General features: G+C 37.6%; 1 protein-coding gene across 4 annotated transcripts; it reads right to left on the bottom strand.

Annotated features, from left to right (window-relative positions):
- Positions 1–10,342: 10,342 nt before the first annotated feature.
- lyrm9 (LYR motif containing 9) lies at positions 10,343–18,655 on the bottom strand. 4 transcript variants are annotated; one of them, XM_039756651.1, is made up of 4 exons: positions 18,573–18,655; positions 12,525–12,665; positions 12,209–12,301; positions 10,343–11,021 (listed from the first exon to the last, which is right to left on the bottom strand). In XM_039756651.1, the coding sequence occupies exons 2-4, from the start codon at positions 12,648–12,650 to the stop codon at positions 11,007–11,009; spliced, it is 234 nt and encodes a 77-aa protein (XP_039612585.1). In that variant the 5' UTR covers positions 12,651–12,665; positions 18,573–18,655; the 3' UTR covers positions 10,343–11,006. The 4 variants fall into 4 exon arrangements, with proteins under 4 accessions (XP_039612585.1, XP_039612586.1, XP_039612588.1 ...); XM_039756652.1 differs by lacking the exon at positions 18,573–18,655 and adding an exon at positions 17,542–18,531; XM_039756654.1 differs by lacking the exon at positions 18,573–18,655 and adding an exon at positions 13,912–14,014.
- Positions 18,656–23,652: the final 4,997 nt, after the last annotated feature.

Raw genomic sequence — 23,652 nt, 5'->3', positions numbered from 1 at the left:
CAGATTGTTTCATCCTAACGGGAGTTACAGCAGAATAATCAGGACCTCTGTCAAGTGAATCTCCCTGTATTGAAAAGGGTGGCCGGACTGATCCAAGTAACTATTGCCAGTTTGCTTAATTTGTGTAATTGAGAATGTATGTTCAGAAAAAGAGTACTAGCAAACACCCAACAAGGGGTTCAGACAAGACAGGTCTTGTTTCATTAACACACTGGAATAATATGAGGAAGAAACAAAATAATACCGTAAAGAGAGATGCTTATTATATTATTTATCTAGATTTTTAGAAGACATTTGATAAGGAACCACATGAATGGTTAGTGATCAAACAAAAAGAAGTGAGAATTCATGGCATGGTCTGAAGGTGGGTACAAAATGGGCCTGAAACATAAGGAGCAAAGGATTATGGTGAGGAGAACTTTTTCAGGATTACGTGATGCTAAAAGTGGTGCTCCTCAGGGATCAGTGTTGTGGCTGATGCTGCTTTTAAATATAGGTCTATTCAAAATGAAACAGCAGATTTCAAAAATTTATTTCAAACTAACTGTATAAGACAGAAACACATTCCGCACATCACTGGATAGAGGAAAGTTCAAAGTTTAAAAGCCTGCCTAAAAGTACCAGGGAATGCTACCTAGTGCTGTTTCTCGTTTATAGTAAAATGGTATATATAGACTGCAAGAGAAATCATTTTGCGTTTTGCAATTTGCGAAGTGTGACTCCATTGTTCAAGTGCAACATGAATTCTGCCGATGGTTCAACAAACAGCTGCCTCGTTATTAGCAAATTTACGAGTGGCATAAAAAATTCATAGATGGATGCATATGTAAACATATAAGCACTGGTCATCCATGCACAGCAGATGAAAATGTCGAGTGTATCTGAGGTGTGTTCAAATGCAGCCCTAGGAAATCCACATCACAGGCAAGCATTGAACTTGGAATTCCTCAAACAACAGTATGGGGTGTTCTTAGGCAGCGTCTGCATACGAAGCCTTAAAAGTTGCAGTTAGTGCAGGCATTGCATCCTGATGACCATGAAAAAAGGTTTGAATTTTGCACTGCAATTATGGAGGATATAAAGAGGACAATTTTCCCGAACGACTAATTTTTTAGGATGAATCAACTCTCTGGTAAGGTTAATTGCCTCAATGATAGAATTTGGGGGTATGAAAATCCTTGCATAGTCATCAAACATGAAAGATACTCACCGAAGGTAAATGTGTTTTGTACCATTTCTGCAAGAAAAGTTTATGGACCTTTCTTTTTTGCGGAGGAAACTGTGACTGGATTTTCATACCTGGACATGCTACAAAACTGGTTGTTTCGCCAACTTCATGATGATTCGAATGAGTTCATTTTCATGCAAGATGGTGCCCTGCCTCATTTCCACTTGGAGGTTCGGTGTTGCCTGAACGACACAATTCCAGGACGATGGATTGGAAGAGGTGGACAACAAGATCTTGCTCATTGTCTATGGCCTCCCAGGTCTCCAGACCTTACCTCCTGCGATTTCTATCTATGGGGGTACATTAAAGAAAGAGTGTTTGTTCCACCTATGCCCGGTAATCTTCAAGATTTGCGACATCGAATTGAGGAAGCTGTGAATTCAGTAACTAGGGATTAGCTGACTCATGTGTTGCAAGAAATGGTTTACTATTTTGATGTTTGTCTTGTTACACATGGTGCTCATGTTGAGTGCATGCAACCTCAAGGACCATAAGACCAAACTTTGAACTTTCCTCTATTCAGTGATGTGCGGAATGTGCTTCTGTCTCATACAGTTTGTTTGAAATACACTTTTGAAATCTGCTCTTTCAGTTTGAATAGCCCTATACATAAACGATGTGAACAAGAATATAATCAGTAAGCAGGTTAAGTTTGCAGACAATACCAAACGAAGGTGCAAGGGCAGATAATGTAGAATCATGTAAATTGTTAGAGGGATATGGATAGCCTACAGGTTTGGGCAGATTTGTGGCAGATAAAAATTTAACGTAAGTAAATGTAAGATTAGAATATGGAATAAGAGGTTTGAAATTTGAAGTACCCCTTATGAAAAGGACCTAAGAGTCATAGTGAAATCTACATCCAGACAGTGTACTGAAGTGATCAAGAAAGCCAATAGGAGGAGGCTGGGAGCATGCACTGATACAGCGTGTTGCTGCACCCATCATGACAAACCACCTCAAAATCCCAATTTATAACCATACAACAGGTGACACCTCAGTACCACACTAGTTTGAATGGAACAATGTGAGGTTTTTTTTACAGTGGCTGGAGTACCAATACTGTGCACCAGCCACTGGGTTTTCCCTGAAAGTTGGAGGACCTGCTTACAGGGATGGATGAGGTAGGCTATATATCATGATGTCTGAAGTATAATTTAAGGGAGGTTATATTTAAGTTATATAATACACTAGCTGTGCTACCTTTAAGGAAGTTTGACATCTAAGTAATTTTGATATAGTGCTTTGTGTTAATGTTTGTGGTGCAATACATATGTCTCTATTATATGCCATATGGTATGAGATTTGTAAAAGCAGGGTTAATGTCTGTGATGTGCCATCTATTGGAATGACAAATGCAATACATTTCATTACTAAACATGAGATGTGACATCTTTTGGAATGACACAAACATAGCAACTGGATAAACGCTCACCCTTTCGCTAAGGTGGACAGGTCAGGCCTCACCTGAAGTACTGTGTACAATTTTAGTCTTCAAATTACAAAAAAGACAGTGACACTAGAGACTAGGCTGATTCCAAGACTATAATGTATAAACTATGAGGAGATACTGAAGGAGCTGAACTTTTTCAGTTTAAGCAAACTGAGATTAAGAAGGGAGATAATTTAAGTGTTTAAAATTCTGAAAAGAATTAGCACAGCTGATCAGAGTTGTTACTTTAAAATAAATTATGGAAAAAAGAAAACAAGGGGACATGGTTAGAAATTTGTTGTGGAAAAAATTTCACAGAAATGCTTGAAAGTTGTTTTTTCATGCATAGAACCAGAGAAATATAGGATAAAATACCAAGTAGTGTAATAGAGAGTACGACTTTAGAAACCTTCAACTCGCAACAAGCTATTTTGCACAACGTATGTCAGTAGGATGGGCAAGCTTTTTGGGCTGAATAGACTGTTCTATTCACAATTTTTCAACTGTTTTAATTACAAACTAGTTTAAGCTAGGAAATGGTCCACTCATTATTGACTAAATAATGAGTGGCCAACAATCCACCACTAAATCTGTAAGTATAAGACACTGGGGCAATTATTTACATAATTAAGCATGCCTCCTCTACAAAAAGTAGTTCAGCATGTGGAAAAATTAGCTATGAAGTTGGAAGATGATGCTCCAGATGAGTTTGTGATATCCTAAACTATAACTTATAAAAAACTGGAAATGTATTTTTCACTGTGGATGTATGGTTTCCTCCCACAACCTCAAAGACATGCAGGTTAGGAAGTCTGGCAATTCTGAATTGGCCTGATGTACACTGTATGGACAAAAGTATTCGGAAGCCTGACCATTACACCAACAGGAACTTAAATGATATTGCATTCAATTACATAGACTTTAATATGGAGGAGGTCTCCCCTTTGCAGCTATAACAGTTTCCACTCTTTCTGGAAGGCTTTTCACAAGATTTTGCAGTGTTTCTGTGGGAATTTGTGCCCATTTATTCTGTAGGGCATTTATGAGGTCAGGCACTGATGCTGGACAAGAAGGCCTGGCACTCAATCTCTGTTCCACTTCATTCCAAAGGTGTTCGATCTGGTTGAGATCAGAGCTCTGTGTGGGCCAGTCAAGTTCTTTGACACCAAACTCATCCAACCATGTCTTTATGGACCTTACTTTGTGCACTATGGCGCAGTCATGCTGGAATAGAAAAGGGCCTTCCCCAAACTGTTTCCACAAAGCTGGAAGCATAGCGTTGTCCAGAATGTCTTGCTATGCTGAAGCATTAAGATTGCTCTTAATTGGGAGTATGGGGCCTAGCCCAAACCCTGACAAACAGCCCCACACCATTATCCCTCCTCTACCAAAGTTCATAGTTGGCACAATGCAGTCAGGCAGGTAACCTTCTCCTGGCATCCGCCAAGCTCAGACTCGCCCACTGACTCCATAGAACACGCTTCCACCACTCCATCCAATGCTTGGCATTAAACTTGATGATTTGAGGCTTGCATGCAGTTGTTCGGCCATGGAAACCCATTCCATGAAGCTCCTAACGCACAGTTCACTGTGCTTACATTAATGCCAGTGGAAGTTTGGAACTCTTCAGCTATTGATTCAGCAAAGTGTTGCCAACTTTTATGCACCATGCACCTTAGCTTAGTTGTCTTATTGCAAAGATGGCATCCTATCACAGTACCACGCCTGAAGTCACTGAGCTCTTCAGAATGACCCAATCTTGTTTCACAAATGTTCGGAAATGCATGGTTAGGTGTGTGATTTTATACACCTCTGGCAATGAGCTGATTGAAACACCCGAATTCAATAATTAAGAAGTATGTCCCAATACTTTTGTCCATATATTGTAAGTGTGATGTCCCATTCAGGGTGACTCCTGTCTTGCACCTGATGATACTGGGATAGACTTTGACCAACTGTGATCCTTTCTTGGAACAAGCAGGAAAAATAAATGAATAAAAAAGACAAGTCAATTTTGAAGTAAGCCCTACAAATAAATGTAGTTATGAACCAAAGTGAACAGAGCTAGTATTCAGCACACAAAGTATTTATTGATTGTTAAATGACTCACTGAGTCTGTTTATTACAACACCAATCTAATGTTAGTGAGACACAGACACTGTAATGTCTTTGACAGCTGTATTTAAAAAGAATAAGATTCATCAAAACACAAAAGACATATTGCACAGGGAAGTGGGATAAGATAGTACATGATTATACCTCAAAGACAATGGTTGCTTTACATTTCTCCAACACATCTTTAAAAATAAAGAACAAGCTTTACTGCTAAATATACTCTGTGGAATTGATAACAAAATCTTCAAAAGAATGAGTCAATACACTGGAGATTAATTTTGGGATTGCCCACCAGACAAACAAAGGGAAGTGGTGGTATAGTAATTTGTGCTGCTGCCTCACATGTTCTTGATGACTGGGTTTGAATTCATGTCCAGCCACATGGCATGTGCATAAAGATTTCACATTTTGCATGGATTTTTCTTTAGGTAATTAGGCTTTTGACCCACATCCTAAAGACATGTGTGTGAGGTTAACTGGTGATTGCAAACTGGCTTGGCACCCTATTAAGGGGCGCTACCTGCCAGGATAGTCTCCACTCCTTTCTGACACTATAATTAGAGTGAGTGGGTTTAGACAACCTCTAAACAAAACATTACATCATCCCTAATATTACTGAACAAAAATGAAAGTGTAAAGTTTGAAGACTTACAGTAAATGAAAGGAAAATACACTTGATTTCCTTCAGTCAAACTTTGAACTTAGGAATCATAAACTATTCATTGTGTTGTAAAAGAAAAAGAAAGTAAAACCAACAAATGTACAATACTGTAAGATCATACACTGGGTATTTACTCATTTTTAGATCTGCATATAAGATCAAGGTTCATTTTCTTGATTCATAGTCTTTCTTATAATGCTTCTGACAAAGGCATTTTGACATCAAATCCAGAACGATGCAAGATATTTAAGTGTCCTGGGATTAAACTGAGGTTATATCCCAGGCATTCTCATTCTTTCCCTTCTGAAAAGCTTCCTTATATTTCAAAAAGCTCATCCATATTAAAATACACAAGTTAGCAGCTTGGTGTAAATGAATATGGGCACATGTGTGAATGTCCATTTAGGGTCAGTTTCTTCCTTGTATCCAACTGTGCCAGGATGTAAACGTAAACTATAAATGAAAAATTAAAGGACATGGTGTTATGGAAGTTCTTAATTTTTGTAAGGATTCTTTCAACTGAATTTGAACAGGCATGGGGGCACCATGATGACTCAAATGAATAGAAAGAACTGCAATAGTGAAAGGGAGATGAAATTAAAAAAATAACGATTTGCTAGAAATAATTAAGGCTTCTTTTTAGATTTGTTCCTTGACCCAAGGTACAATAGAAAGATTGGATCAGTTTTCAGATGTCTCTATCAAAGCTCATTTTAATGTCAAAAGAACTTTGAGATAAGAAGATACAAACTTAAAATCTAGAAGAAGTGAACCTAGTTTAGACTGGACCTGGTACTTTAGATTTTGGGGGTACATGGTGGCCAATTTATTTGAATCATTTGGTTTAACCAAAAAGTAGAGGTGAGTATCATTTGTACAAACTAAAGACACAGTATTGTGATGGGGGACTATGTCATGAGGTAACATGGAGAAAAAAAACAGCAACAACAGCAGCAGAGTAGGCCCTAAAGTTGACATATAATGACACAATTGAGTATGGGTCCGAGTTATAGCTGAAAGAAAAAAAAAAAGCCACACAAGCGCAACAAGATTTTGCTAACTCCATACAGGAAATGTCCAGTGAACCCAGAAATATGGAAAACGAGGCTGTAGCAATAAACACTGCACCATCTGCTGAATAAGCGCTAAAACAAACTGCCCATCTAGGAAATGAAATCTAAACCTGTGTAAAGTCTAACCAGAGTTTCAGAAAAACTCAATGAGTGAAAAGCAGCACTGACTTTCAGGAGTACATAATGCAGAGCTTTCACAAAATAGAATACTGTACATTGGAAAAGTCAATTTTAATTCATAAATGAAATGAGTTATTTTGAGATAAACCTTAGGAGAGAAGTGTTTGAAAATCAGTAAATCTTGGCTTCTTTCTGAGAGTTTGGTGAAATATGGACATTAGTAAGAAGAAACTGGGGTGATACATAAAGATCTTTATACAGTAACGACAACAATGTCCAAACATATATTTAGAATCAGTTCTTTTAGGGACTTGGGTGGTATATCCCAGTTTGCATATAGTTGTTTGTATACATTATAAGAGTGTTGATTTTTTTGTTTTTTTTGTTTTACGGTTTAACATCGAATACTTGATATTAAGATAAACAATATTAACTCATTCTTACCCCACTTAATAAACCAACAGTTAAAGCAGGACACTTAAAGGAAAGAATACATCTGATCTCACATGGGTTGTTTAGAAGTACAATGAAGGCATCATAATTGTTAAAAACAGAGAAAGGACACTTGCAGGATATCCATTAGCATATTCAATTAACATTAAAATAGGGTTATATAACACAGCAGTAACATACAGTAAGTCAACATTCTATCAAGGAACCTTTTAATTACTAAGGCTGACCCTTCTCAAATATCACTGTGTGGGCAAATTGTATGATTCATTATTGCACACCAGCAATGCATGAACACTATGAGAGGGGAATACCACATAGATGCAAGGTGGCGTTTAGCTACAATGGAACAAAGAAAATAAAAACCTTTTCTGATAAGCAGAGCAGGAAAACATCATTCACCAGGAAAAAGCCTTGAAGCTTAAAAATTCCCTATAACAAATTTTACAAGACAACCTAAAAATTCTTATTAGAATAAAAACAAAGTACAGGGAAGGAGGACTAGAACATTTATATTTACCAAAAATCACTTGCAAACCAGATGATATACAAGCTACCAGACAGATACTATAGAAGGAAAACCTGAAAATGCAGAAACTTTATTTTGAGCACTTTCACTTTACCTGCACATTTGACCAAGTCAATTCATCTTTTGAAAAAAGCAACAGCTTCCCAAAAGTAGTTATGATAAATGATGAAACAATAAACATTGATAATGTTCCAAAGGTCTTGTGCAGTGAAAGTTGCAATTTATTTTTACCAAAAAAAAAAAAAAACTTTTGTAAATACTGTACAGTATGGGCTTAATCAAGTAAAAACAAAGATAGGAAATTTAAAGCATTCTTTACATTTCTTCGTATTTTCTGAAAAATCTATGACTTACTCTAGCTGGGAGAATTTTAAATATAAACATTCTCCCAAAGTTCCTGTATATTTTTTCTGCGCATTTGCATATATGTATTACCAGATACTTTTCTGAAAAGTTAGAGCTGCTTCATCTGGGGCCTCATGTATAACGCCATGCGTAGAACTCGCACTATAACATGGCGTAAGCACAAAAGCCGAAATGTGCTTACGCACAGAAAAATCCAGATGAAGGAATCTGTGCGTACTTCAACTTCCACGTTCTTCCGCTACATAAATCCCGATCAGCGTGAAAACTAACGCTCGTGCACGCACTTTATGTAATGCCCCAGCTCCTCCCAGAATTACGTCTCTTTGAATATGCAAATGAATATAAATCGCCCTTAAGCTCAGCCTTCTTTGAAAAGACAATGGGAAAAACACGGGGGAAAATATAAGAATCTCAGCGAATACCAAGTGGAGGCAAAGGAAAAACATACTATTTGTTCAAATAAACCGTGGTATAATCAACAAAAGGAAGTTGATCGAGTGACATAGCGTGTTGGAGAAACTTGAAAGCTCACGTTCACAAAATCGCACAGTGCTGGAAATAAAAAAGAAGTCACATATCAAAGTCGCTGTGAAAAGGCGAGTTGTAGCCCACTGTCTGAGTGTCATATGAAAGCTTATTAGGGTACAGAGAAAAAAAGGCACAGAGGGGAAAAAGCACGAAATGTCAACTTCAATCTCGACATTTCCACTTTAATCACGTAGTTTATTTTGTCATTAAAGTAGAACATCATAAACTTCATCTTAAAATTGTTTAAACAACCAGTTTCCCAAATCACACCGTAATTAAAGTAGCACGTTAAATGCTTTGTTTTGTATTTGATCTTCTACGTGCTCTATGTGTATAAATCACTACTTTCTTCTTAAACCGTCTTTCTTCCTCCAACTGGACACACTATCCATTACATTCATGATATTACAGCTCTCTGAATAACTAAAATACTGAGATTTATATGTGATATCACTTTTATGGGGGCTGCACGGTGGCGCAGTGGTAGCGCTGCTGCCTCGCAGTTAGGAGACCTGGGTTCGCTTCCCGGGTCCTCCCTGCGTGGAGTTTGCATGTTCTCCCCGTGTCTGCGTGGGTTTCCTCCGGGTGCTCCGGTTTCCTCCCACAATCCAAAGACATGCAGGTTAGGTGGACTGGCGATTCCAAATTGGCCCTAGTGTGTGCTTGGTGTGTGGGTGTGTTTGTGTGTGTCCTGAGGTGGGTTGGCACCCTGCCCAGGATTGGTTCCTGCCTTGTGCCCTGTGTTGGCTGGGATTGGCTCCAGCAGACCCCCGTGACCCTGTATTCGGATTCAGCGGGTTAGAAGATGGATGGATGGATGGATCACTTTTATGATGATAGGAGTTAAAGCACGTTATTAAACATGAGTTTCATGGCGCAGTGATTGTGTGCGACCTTCGATGAAATAATTTATTGCAGCAGTACTCAGGGGCGGGTCTAGGCTTGTGGTGGCACTGGGCAGAGGAAGAATCAATGTCAATAAGGTAGCTTATGCACAGTGGATGGCATGTCCATTGCAGACACTGCATAGCCGCCTTGTGCTCATGACACAGGCATTTAACTTTTGCCGAAATTTGTTGCTGGGTTTTTAGCTGTGTTGTTATTTTCTCTTTCTGTTTTATATTCAATATATATTGGCGTAGCCGCCACTGCAGTCCTTGCTTTTCTTTTCCCAAATACCCAATCACCGCACAATCAGCTCTGTAATAAAAGTTAAGCCATCTGTAAGCTTAGAGCGCCGATTCTTCAAAACGTTTAAGGAACATTGAAATATCTTCGTAGAACATGTTTAATTATTCTATCCTTCACGACACTCCTAGTGAAGAATATAGATTATTTAAATGAAGTTAAAGTTTTATCTGTATAATATTGTAAACATATTTTGCTGCATTTCACCTTAAAAATGATATAATCATCATATGTAAATACGTGCTTTATAAAGTAGCTCAGGTTGTGCGATATTATAACTGTAGTGCAAGTTTACAGTGAGGTGATTGTACTTATAAGTTATAAATTGATTGAGTGCGTTTATAGTTCTTGGGATGAAACTGTTTCTGAAATGCATGGTCCATACAGAAAAGGCTTTGAAATGTTTTGCCGTGGCTGAGACAGCGTGTGCTTGAAGCTGTATACCGATAATTCTCTTTCCGATCAGCTGCTGCTGTGATTCCCCACTCAGATACAGTGATATAAATACTCCGAGTGGTGCAGTGAGAGTAATATGGAAAAAGATGATCCACTGTGGTAACTCCTAACGGGAGTTTCATTGCCCTTATAAAAAAATGCAGTATTAGGTACATTTTCCATGCAATTTTTACTGAATATGTAGCATTCATTGCACTGAAACTAATATTTCCACATTTATTTACAAATGAATGAGATTGTAAGGGTTTGTTGTGAGACATTTTGTACACAGTGTGCAGTATTCCTATCGCTGGTAAAGCTATGAATAGTTAAAACAATGAAGTACTGTTTTTTCTTCAGAAGTATAAAATTTACCATGTTATACACTTACTCTTCAAATACTTTACCTGATTTTGCTACATTCTTTTTATTGGATTAAGAGCACTGACACATTGTGAAATGGATGGATGAATACCCTGAAATACCTTTCTCTGAACTAAGTCATTAACCAATATCAATTCAGAAACAACTACTAGTATATAATATAAATTACAGGTACTAATTATGTATTAAATACAGTTCAGATAAATAAATTGAATTTTTTATATTAGTGTAAGGTGAAAAACAAACAAGGATTTTAGGTATGGTGAGAGAGTGTGACAAGAATATCAAAAATAGAAATTGTGAATTTTTCTCAGATTGCTTCAGATACTCTTAGAATATTCCATTTTACACTTTAGCAACAACATTATTGTGCTGTTAAAAGGAAAAATCTACATCTGCAAAGGATTTCTCTTTGGATAGTCATGCTGCATCATTCCTGAATCTGGGCGTTGATTTCTGATGTACATGTTTCCACTCGGTTTTCTTTTTTGACCCTTTTACATATTCTTATACTGTAATAAAAGACAAGGAAAAAAGATTTTTTTGGCTTTAAACTTCAGTAAGTTAATAAAATGAACATGTTTCTGCTGGAACTACTCTCAACAAAAAGAAGGTAGTTCCTAAACCTTTGTTTTTATTAAACTTATTATACCTAGTACAGCTGCAAAATGTGCCACCTCATTGCAAAATGTGTACAACTCCATTTACAGCAATCACTGTAATCTAACAAATCTACCTAATGTTACTTGTAAGTAATAGTTTTTTCTCATCTGTTAGGCAGTTTTCACTCATAATCAACAAATCATATGCACAATGAAAATGTTTATTTAGCATTTAAAATTTTGAACTTTAATTTTGTCTGCCAATTAAATTATTTGCATCAAAAATAAATTTAAATTTATTTATACATTAACAAAATACCTATTATATATTGTGTGTGACACAGCATTCCAGTCCACATATTGATTTTTCTTGACATTGATTTATCTATCTAGACAGTGTGGGATATGGCCGGCCGTTCATCCCGGCCAATACCCCCAGGCCGCCAGATGGAGCCCTCTCTGCAACATGGAGGTGCCCCAAATTCCAACAGGGCCTCATGGACATTGGAGTTTTACTGCACAGCCCTGCCGGATACCATGGGGACCGTAAGGGGACGCTGCAGGGAGGCCCAGGGATTGGTATGTGCACTATAACCCGGACGTACGTCCTAGTCACAGGGACAGAAAAAATGACATAATTCCGGGATGAAGAAAAGAAGTCCCAGGAGCTGAGCTGAGCTGGGTGGAAGGGTGGCAACGCGTCTGGGAGTGTGGAGGATTGTTTATTGTAGTGAATGGTGTATTATTTATGAGTATTGTGGAGAGGAGGGTGCTTTGTGCACTATTAACAATAAATTCAACTTATTGGACTTTTATCTGGTGTCTGGCATATTGTCCGAGGGTTCAAGGGAGTGATAGCGCCCCCTATCTGTCACAGTAGCAATGCTGCATTTTATGCAATTACATTTTGCTGTTTGTTTTATAAAGTACTTTATGAGAAAGCTTCATATGAATGTCTATATAGTAAACATATCAATCAGCTGTGAACTAGCAATTTGAGCACAGAAAATGGATTGATCTATTGATTGATTAATAATTATTGACCAGTAACCCTATGAATAGAAATTTTTAAGATGTATAATTTAATACAAATGTACCTTTTCCATTATCCAGTCAGCATCTTCAATTGCCCTTTTAATGATTTGTTGTATTCTTTGAGGATTATCTTCATCTGAATGAGCATTATAACTCTGCAGAATTGGAGAAGAAAACATGTACATCACAAGAGAAGAAGTAGAAAAAAATCAGCATATCACAAAACCCTATTATCACAAAAACAATAAATTAACATTCGCTGCAGTAACAAATGCAAAGTCATCAGAAAGTCATTCTGCAAGGACCATTTCAAACTTGCATGAAGGACTAACATTTCTACATACAACAAAAAATGCTGCCACACTTTGTGCCCCTCACCTGCCGGACTGAGTGCCTGTAATGATGCTGAAGACTTGTTGAAGGCAACCGTTTACAGCAGCGCATGAGGTATCGGTATAACTGTATGGGTGTCTGCACCATCTCGGCACCTGGCAAGGGGGGCATCAGGATATGTTACAACTGGAAAAAGAACACAAATATGCAACAAAGCAAATCTTTAATAATTCAGAAACATTCTTTTTAATTCTTTGTTTTCCCTTTATAAAATATGCATGCTCAACAATCAGTATTACTCTCATTATGCAAAAGGGAGGCATTAGTTGACAGTTCCTGAGATGTTCTGTTAAACAAGAAAAGAGAACGACAAGCCAGTAATCTAGTCATCCAAAGAATAGTGTTTTTTTGTACAGGAGTAAAATACGACACAAATGTACAGTTAAATAACACTATATGGTAAATGGTTATTTACAGAACCATAGGAAATGTAGAGAAAGTTTAACATCCTCTATACTCAAAGACAAAATAGTTGCTTCAAGAAGTAGAGGGCCAAGTGACATTAAAAACAGTCAACAGAAAAGACTACCTTTGAATAAGAAATAATTCTACAAGCCGAACAATCCATTTTATTCCAAACTGGGCTATATATGCTGGTAAATTATAAAGAGTAAAATCCCCATGACTGGTGTTACTAGTGGCTGAATATTGTGACATAATCTAATTCAAGTTCTGAATGAATTTAATATGAACTGTAAAATCAAGTAAAACTGATTTTAGAGGGTGAAGTTGACTTGATTGATGTTTTTTATGAGCCCATTTGGAAAACATGAGCACAACAATATTTAATCAAGGCCTCAAGGGCAGAGAGCAGAACTGTGCTTCATATTGCCTGGCTGGTTTTACAAGTCTAATTGGTAATGGAGATTCCATGATGAGCCATGACAAAAGTGTATAAATATATACATTATATAAAATGTATTTTATTTAAGCTCACAAAAACATAGAAAGGCAAGCAAAGCACAGTTAAAGGTATCCAAGCTGCAAAACAAAGTCAAAAACAGTAAAGGTTAAACATGAAAGAGTTTTGACCATTGGCACAATTCTAGAGCGCTACTCACCTCAAGAGTAACCTTTTTATTGCCCCTTCTCCTACTACACCACAACTCTTATATGATTCATATTGCCAAGCAAAAGGCAGAGTGTGGGACTCTACCTGACTATCATAGCCATACCATGATTATGTGCAATGTACAATAAACATGCCGAGAGGATGAAGTCAAACGAGAATACTGGCATATAGCTTGTGGTCACTTTTTGAAGTTGTGTCTACTATCCTTATCATTTTCCAAAGGTAGAAAAACTCAGTAAATAATCTAAACTAGTAAACGTCACAATCATGTGTAAAAATCACAATAATACACATTCTTACTTTCTCATGGAGCCAACTTTCATGTTCATTTAGGTCTGAAAAGTTCAAGGTGAAAACAATAATGTGCAGTCATCTTTAATTTTACCAAAATCAAGTAGACATTCGGGAAGCACGGTGGCGCAGTGGTAGCGCTGCTGCCTCGCAGTTAGGAGACCCGGGTTCGCTTCCCGGGTCCTCCCTGCGTGGAGTTTGCATGTTCTCCCGTGTCTCGTGGGTTTCCTCCGGCGCCGGTTTCCTCCCACAATCCGAAGACATGCAGGTTAGGTGGATTGGCGATTCTAAATTGGCCCTAGTGTGTGCTTGGTGTGTGGGTGTGTTTGTGTGTGTCCTGCCGTGGGTTGGCACCCTGCCCAGGATTGGTTCCTGCCTTGTGCCCTGTGTTGGCTGGGATTGGCTCCAGCAGACCCCCGTGACCCCGTATTCGGATTCAGCGGGTTAGAAAATGGATGGAAGTAGACATTCATAATCCTATTACAAGCATCAGCTGGCTAAAAAGTCCATCTGACATATCTTCTTAATGTTGCACAGCCAAAAAGACCCTACTGTGGTAACCAATCTTGAAATGTTTTGATAACCCAGTGCCATAACATGTGCTTTTCTAGCACTGTGCTGTTTCAGAATGTTGCCTGGAATTAACTATTGTCAGAGCTGTCTACAAAGTGCAAATCCAGTGGTCTTCACCCCCAAAGGACACATGGTGATCCTCAATGAAGATGACTGTATCCCATTCCATGGTAATACAGATAAGGCAAACGCCAGTCCTGGTAAAGTCAATAATTAAAAGTGGTCTATGGCGGGCATTGTAAAGGACAAGGTGATTGTAGCAACATCCTAGTGAGTTGTTGCCTTATTGTTTAAGGCTTACTGTCTAAGTGTCTTTGAAAACACGTTACATTTTTTCTGAAGCTGAAAACCATCAATAGATAACTATTATGGGTCAAGCAGATGGATTGCTAGTTCTCAAAGGACTTTCCTAAAAAGGTGTGATGTTCTTTCTGCAACTATCATTATATGCATTATCAAACATATGGCTAAAACTCAGTCATATAAAACTCATTTGGTTGTTTATATCAGTGGTCCTCAACATTTAAGGTGTGGCTATCCAGATTTTACTTTTCAAATATTTCCAACTCACAAAAAGGTGGTTGCCCAACCAAGTGAATCAAATTCAAATGATGGATAGGTTTGTGCACCCATGTAAAACCCCTGGTCCCCTTGGAGGGACAATCATTGAAATCTACAGGGATGATTATCACACAGCGATGTTGATCACTTAGGCAACCCGCTGCAACCCACTACACCAAACAACATCAACTCTTGACCCACCAGGGACGGGCTGTTGATAAACATTGGTTTATATGACTGACAAATGTTTGCTTTTAGTGTTGGGATCGTAGGAGAAATGCTTTGAATTCACCATGACATAATACTTTTATGGTGATCTCAATGCACAGCTCTCTAGTGGTAGTCATGCCACAAACATGGAAACCTTAAGTGAAACTTCTGAAGGAGGATATATATATAATTTTTTTTTTTTTGCCACTGCCAAATGATTAACAATCTATGAAAGGCTGTGATTCTAATATACAAGCATAACATTCAACAAAATTATTTTTTTTAAACAACTGTATTCTGTTATCTAACAAATAAGAGTGAAAACTGTTAAAATTTAAGTTCTTTGTAATTCTCCCTCCATTTTCTCAATGAAAGCTTTTAGAACACTGATATGTAATTAAAGTTGGGCTGCATCAAACTGATCCTGAAACAGAAGGCTTAATTTTGCTTATATAATGTCATTCATTTGTTTCAGAGCATTTTATAATGTATTGATTCTCAAATTCTTTTCTGGGGTAGCACCAGGGCAAACAACACTTTTATTTATCAAGATTTTCACTTCTTTAAAGTGAGCAATGAACAGCTGTGTGATATTTGCTATTAAATATAAAAAGATAAGTATTGTGTGTTTAATAGAAAATAATTAATATTTAGTTTTTCTATTTCAAATTAATTTGCTGTGTTTTTTGAATTATTAATTAATTAATTTAAATCGTAATTTAACAGCTAGTGGACATAGGTGGAAATAACAATAAAGCAACTTAATAGAAGATTTGTATGTTTTTATAAAATAGTCACTTGAAATAGATTTAAAACATAAGAGTAAATAAACAGCAATTTCAGGAAACGTTTTGTATAAAGCACTCACAAATCTCATTGATTTCTAAGTAATGGCAACACACAAATGCAAAACAAGCATACAGAAGAAATAAGATACAGAACAATTTCTATTGATATCAGAAATTGATTCATTCAGATTTAAAACACTAAATTCTCTAAGATAGTATACAAGTAACACCAGTGGAAACATTGAGCAAACATAACATCTTGCAAATTTAACTGAACTTAATATGGCAAGGTTGGAAAATCCCAGCTCCCCCCTCCCAAACCAGGCCATGCACACAGCAACAGATGTTTATGTTAATTAATGTGAGAAACTATTGCTTTGTGTGCTTTTCAGAAAACTGACTTCATCCATCCATCCATCGTCCAACCCGCTATATCCTAATACAGGGTCACGGGGTCTGCTGGAACCAATCCCAGCCAACACAGGGTGCAAGGCAGAAAAAAAACCAGCCCACCCGCAGGGTACACACACCCACTAGGAACAATTTAGAATCGCCAATGCACCTAACCTGCATGTCTTTGGACTGTGGGAGGAAACTGGAGCACCTGGACGAAATCCACACAGACACGGGGAGAACCTGCAAACCACGCAGGGAGGACTTGGGAAGCGAACTCGGGTCTCCTTACTGCAAGGCAGCAGCGCTACCACTGCGCCACCGTGCCGCCTCGAAAACTGAGTATGATTGAAGCTGCTGGCATGTTCTGTTTTTTGAAGTCGAGCTGAAGGAACTCCAAACTATCTCTGCTGACGCTGTGCACTTTTTCTTCTATCAAAATGATTAAAAACTACTTGTAGATAGTAATAAATGTTTTGTTATTATTATTTCACAGAGTGTTTGATTGGCATTAGGCTCTTTCTGTAGTCATTCTCCACGTGGCTAATTGCACATGCATAGAGCACACGCCTCCTTCTCTTATGATGAAGTGGAAATCAGAAATCGAACTGCACATCTGGCGACAAGCAGAGATACAGTAAGTAACTCATTATTTATGCTGTACATTGTTTCATAAAAATAAAATGAGAACCTGCATTAATTAGTTATCTGTTAAGCTCCTTAAATTGACTTCACCTACTATACACAAAATTAATGTGTCTTTAAGACTTTACATTTTATAGCATTTGGTTTTATGGAAAAATGTAAAAAACTGGCATGAATACAGATGCTGTAGTAGTTCAGCAAATCCCTTAGCACCTTTGGTTTCCATGAAGTCTGCATGTTCTGTTTATATCCACATGAGTTTTCTCTGCTAACCTTGTGTTTCTCCCAGTGTTCAAATCTGCAGTGTGTCAGCCAGTAAACTAGCGATTACTGTGAGCGTGGTGGTGTGCCCATCATAGTGCCAACTACTGACCAACTGTGCCTCCGTTTTATCAAATGAGAAAGAACGTTGTGAGAGATGCACAAACATTGTAACCAGTATGTAATGCTAACGATCAGCATTATATACCCTGGAGGGTGGACCCATCAAATGCTGGCTGTTACAACTCCTGGGGGTGTCATGCTGGCTTCATAAAACTTTATGGAATGCTGAAAAAAAAGTTCTCCTAAACATGCCTAACTATCAGTAAATGACTCGAACAAGGGCGAACACAGCAAATTTGCTGAGAATAACACTTTGGCGAAATTCACTGATCAGCACTGCTAATTAGTAATAAAAGGCTTAACTGTGTGCCTTAGGTTCAGTCCTGCAGACCATGTTCATCCAAACCACCTATTGCTTTTAACTGGACCCCTGTCTTTATTAAACAAGTTACTTTTCAGTTTCTGTATTTTTTGTGTCAATCTCGAGATTACAGAATGGGTTTGCCAAATTTGAAGGGGGAAATCAGTGTGCATTTTTGTGGGTGGCAACAATCACTGTTCTTTTCTTGCTTTTTTTAAAAAAAATAACTCTTCTTCTACGTTGACAAAAAAAAATTTAAATTTGTACTGAAATACACCGGCATGTATGTCTGCACGCAAAATAAGAGAAGAAAATAATCGGAACAATTCGAGCATTTAGAAATAAGAATGAACCATTTATTTGTGAAAATGGATGGTATGAAAACTCCGAGTTTTGGGCTCAAGACCAGGAAAACTTATTAAGCCTCCCCAGTGAACGATTAATGATTATATTTACTACTGTGAAAGCTGCAAATACACATACTGGCTGTTTTTAATATTACTTTATATATCCCGATTTAGACTTTTAAAATGTGCTCAAAAAAGTTAATTAATAATAAAGACAAATATGACTGTACGAGTTTAGTTACTTATCTGCTGTATCCTAAACGTGTACTGCTGATGACTTTAGGCAGTCATTTGAATTCGTAAATCTACGCTAGCAGCACTCTGCCTCCTCCAGCACTGCCATTGTAATCGTTAAAGCAATCTAGATAAACCAGCAGAGGAAATACTTTACTAAAAAGAAGCCGCGGTTTAGCCTACTCGTTCTATTATAAACCACAGCAACAAAACGACACACACATGCTTCCTAACCTGAAACACAAACTGCACGTCCGCTCCACGCGTCCGGGAGATAAATGTTTACGGCCAAAAAGAGAGACAGAAGTTAAAAGTTCCGGAAAGGATTTGGTTCCCATGGTGTTCTGACAGATAGAACTTTATTTATCCCCAGGAAGAAATTTGGCTTTTTCATTAAAGCTTATTAAATAAATAAACGCAAGCTATGGTTTGAACACACACCAGAATTACTACAGGAGACAAAAACTAAAAAGAAAGGAAATATCTTCCTTGGCAATCACAGTCACAATGATGCATTATACATGTGTATTGCTGTTGGTATAAATGAGCCCTCATAGAGTTTCTTGACACACTTCTACTGAATAATTCCTTGTCTAAAAGTCCTCAGTGTTGGTGTGTCAGAGTGAGGATGTGCAGCATTTTTCATAATGGCACTCAGTTTTGTTTTCATTCTCTTCTTTGCTTTTGCTTCCAAGGGAGACTGCATCCCATAATATAGCCTGCTCTTTTAATGATTTTGTTGATTTGGTGGGCCCAGCACACCACAGCACAGAAAATCACAATGGCCATCACAGAGTTGTAGAAAATGTGAAGGATGAAGGTTATCACTACCCAAGAAATGCAGTCTCATAAGAAAAAAGAGCCTGCTCTGCTTTTTCATATACTGTATAGCTCCTCTGTGTTATGAGAGCCGTACTCCTTATGAGTTATACTTTAATTTAAATGATCCTTATTGGGATTCTTCTATCTGGTATACTTGTAAATATATTATTTTAGGCAACTATTATTTTCCTCACACCTTGTGAACACATCTCTTATTTTCAAATGCTCACTCTGTATGGGACTAATGTGTTCTGTTAAGTTGATGTACAAACATATGTGTGCTGGATAATTTTGTGCTGCTTGGTTTTCTAATAATGAAGAATGACCTCTTTTGCATGCCTTTTTGTTGCTTGCATGATTGAACATAAACATTGTATTGTTAATGTTCTATTATTAAATGTTATATTGCCCAGGACATACTATATACACTACAGTTTATTTTTGTATAGCCCAATATCACACAGGAAGTGCCGCAATGGGCTTTAACAGGCCCTGCCTTTTGACAGCCCCCCAGCCTTGACTCTCTGAGAAGATAAGGAAAAACTCCCAATAAAACCTTGTAGGGAAAATGGAAGAAACCTCGGAAAGGCAGTTCAAAGAGAGACCCTTTTCCAGGTAGGTTGGGCGTGCAGTGGGTGTCAAAAGTAGGGGGTCAATACAATACAATATACACAGAACAGAACAATTCCGAATTACGGTTTAACAGTAGATGATATGACATAATTAGGTTTGGATATTTTTAGAGTCCTGGAGACCTCATCCATCTAGCTGCATCTCCATTTGGCCATGCCACGGCTGAAACGTTGCTCCGATGAAAGGACTCCTCTTTCCCATGATTCCTGTGATCCTCCATCAGGGATGACTTTACCATAGGCAGGCAAACAACTTGGCAGGTGGGCCGTGGCACCAATGGCCACATTTGGGTACCGAGAAAAGAAACAGAATAGGTGAGGGTTAGTATTCAAATATAATTATCATGTTACTTATGTTATAGTGCTAATGACTAACAACAGAGATGCAGTATGTACAGTTAATCAGCAGCTCTAGTCAGGATATGCTAAACTGAAGTAGTGAGTCTTCAGCCGGGATTTAAAGGCTGAGACCGAGGGGCATCTCTTATGGAAGCAGGAAGACCATTCCACAGTTTAGGGGCCCTGTAACTAAAAGCTCGACCTCCAACTGTTATTTTATTAATCCTTGGAATCCTAAGCAGACCGGCATCTTGAGATCTTAATGTGCTCAGGTTTGTAAGTCATGATAAGTTCAGACAAGTAAGCGGACCTTGGCCATTTAATGCTTTATATGTTAAAAGGAGGATTTTGAAATCTGCCCTAAACTTAACTGGGAGCCAGTGTAAAGATTTAAGAACTGGGGTTATGTGTTCATATTTTCTTGTTCTTGTAATAACTCTTGCAGCGCATTTTGGATTAACTGGAGGCTGTATAGAGAACAGTTTGAACAGCCAGTGAACACCGCATTGCAGTAGTCAATCCTACTAGAGATAAATGCATGAATTAATTTCTCACAATCCTGTTTATTTAGAAAGCGCCTTAATTTCCTAATATTTTTAAGATGGAAAAAACATGTTTTGGACGACTTTGTAATATGTGCTTTAAATGACATGCTAGAGTCAAAGATAACTCCTAGATTGCGGGCTGATTCAGTAAAATTAATTGGGATTCCAACTGAGTTAAATGACGACAAAATATTGCTGTGATCAGCGTCATTCCCTCCAACAATTAACATCTCTGTTTTATCTGTATTTAAAGACAAGTAGTTCTCATTCATCCATTCCTTTAATTCACTAACACAACTAATTAAAGACAACATCGGAGAAACTTCATTTGATTTAAATGAAAGGTATAACTGGGTGTCATCTGCATACAGTGAAAATTAACATTATGTTTCCTAATGAGAGATCCCAGTGGAAGCATGTAAAGTGAAAACAGTAAAGGTCCCAGTACTGAGCCCTGCGGACACCATATTCAACTTCTGTGTATAATGATGGAGTACTGTCTGCACATTTCTGTACATACTGGAATCGATTTGATAAATAAGAACTGAACCAAGCGAGCACGGGCCTGTAAGCCCAACATCGTTTTCTAGCCTATGCAGTAAAATAGAATGGTCAATGGTGTCAAATGCTGCACTTAAGTCCAACAACATAATTACAGTGGAATTTCCTTCATCAGAGGATATCAGAATGTCATTTACAACCCGTGTTAGTGCCGTTTCTGTACTATGACCAGTGCGAAAGCCAGACTGGAATTTCTCAAATAAATTGTAATGCGTAAGGTGCGACTGAAGCTGACTGGCGACTACTTTTCTAGTATTTTAGAGAGAAATGGTAAATTTGAAATAGGCCTATAGTTATTTAGTATGTGTGGGTCTAGGTCTGACTTTTTAAGTAAAGGTTTAATGACTGACACTTTTAGTGCATCAGGTACTGTGCCATGCAGTAATGAACTATTGATAATGGTTAGAATAGGTGCTGCAAGAACATCCATTGCACTTTTACTAGTTTTGTTGGCACTGGATCTAGGGAACAAGTAGTGGGCTTCATTTTAGTAATTAAAGTTAAGACTTCCTGGTGAGTTACAGGATTAAAATTATTAAAGTGCTCAATGCAATGTGACAGGGTCTGCTAAGCTAGTATTTGGTTTGTACTGTGATGCTGAGATCTGGGATCTTATATTTTTAATTTTCTCATTGAAGAAGTTCATAAAGTCTGTACTGCTAATATCTGTTGGTATTTTGCACTGTTGATCTGAATTCCCATTTGTTAATTTAGCCACTGCTCTAAAAAGTACCCTAGGATTTTTATTATTGCTATCTATTAATGTAGAATAGTATTCTGAGCGAGCTTTAAAGAGGGCCTTTTTATATTTATATACACTCTCTGTCCATGCAATTTGAAAGACATGTAGCTTTGTTGTTCTCCATCTGCGCTCCAGTTTTCGACACTCTAATTTAAGAGCTCGAGTATTTTCATTAAACCAGGGAGAGTTTCTATGTGCTTTGATCACTTTTGTTTTAGAGGAGCCACTGTGTCCAAAGCATCTCTCAAGGTCACATTATAATGTGATGTTAGCTGATCTAAATTGTTTTCCACGTTTACATTTGATGTTAACTGATCTAAATGGTTTTCCACAATTACACTCGACTTACTCAAGGTATCTATAAATTTTGAAGCAGAATTACAATCTAGATGTCGCACTGTCTTTGTTTTAATCTGAGTGCGCTGGCATGGGCAGAACTAAATCAAACGTAATTAAGAAGTGATCGGAAATAACTACATTTAATGGAGTAATATTTAAATTTTGAATTTCAACTTTGTAAGTTATAATTAAATCTAATGTATGGTTATGATTATGAGTTGGACCTTTGACAATCTGACAAAATCCTACTGAATTTAACAAATAAGTAAAACATTTGCTAAAAGTGTCAGTTTCCACATCAATGTGTACATTAAAATCCCCCATCAGAACTACGTGATCATAATTTATAGCCAAATCAGACAGAAGGTTGCTAAATTCAGTCATGAACAATGAATATGGCCCTGGTGGTCTGTAGACTAGCACTATAATTGTGTTGGAATCTGTTTTAATATTTAAAATGAATGCCTCAAAGGATGTAAAGTTGCCTAAATTTTTAGGAGTGATTTGCATTTTGTTACAATGAATTATTCCAAGGCCTCCTCCTCGACCAGAATCTCTAGACTTATGAAGGAACGAGTATCCATCTGGTGACGCCTCAGCTAGGGAACAGTGTCACATTTACTAAGCCAGGTTTCAGTAAGAAGACACAGATCAGATTTTGTACTTAATATATATCATTTACCAAAACAGCTTTAGTGCCAAGAGAGCGAATGTTCAATAAACAGCATTTAAAACTGCATGGTTCTTTCTGAACTGCTGATATATTTTTGTTTTAATTTGAATTAAATTTCTATTACAGATGCCCCTGGTGGAGTGTCTGGTTTTATCCCTTGGTCTAAATATACACCTTATTTTTGGTTATCAATTAATTTATGGTTTGTTTCAAGACTAAATTTACTGGATGCCCCACAACAGGGATTATGGGTAACAGCTTCAGGAAAATAACAGGTGGGATAAACAACAGCCTGTGATTTAAGATCACATGACTGCGGCCTGGATGGTGCTCTAATCAGTCAACCAGGCAGTTTTGCTGCCATATTTTGGGATAATACATAAGATCCCTCCAGTTAGGATGAAGACCATCTCTTCTGAAAAATCCAGGCCTTTCCCAAAAATCATCCCAATTGCTCACAAATGCTATGCTTTTATTTGCACACCAGGTTTCTAGCTAGCAGTGAAAGGAATGCAATCTGCTATAAATCACATCCCCTCTATACAATCTTGGTAAAGGGCCAGATACAATTAAATTCCGACATTTTGTTTTAGCTTTGGTGCATAGAGAGATGAAGTTCCGCTTTAATACCTCAGATTGCTGTAAATAAATATCATTAGTG

Source organism: Polypterus senegalus, chromosome 6 (assembly GCF_016835505.1).
Source record: "Polypterus senegalus isolate Bchr_013 chromosome 6, ASM1683550v1, whole genome shotgun sequence".
Lineage (NCBI taxonomy): Eukaryota > Metazoa > Chordata > Cladistia > Polypteriformes > Polypteridae > Polypterus > Polypterus senegalus.
This window is presented reverse-complemented; position numbering and strand designations above follow the sequence as displayed.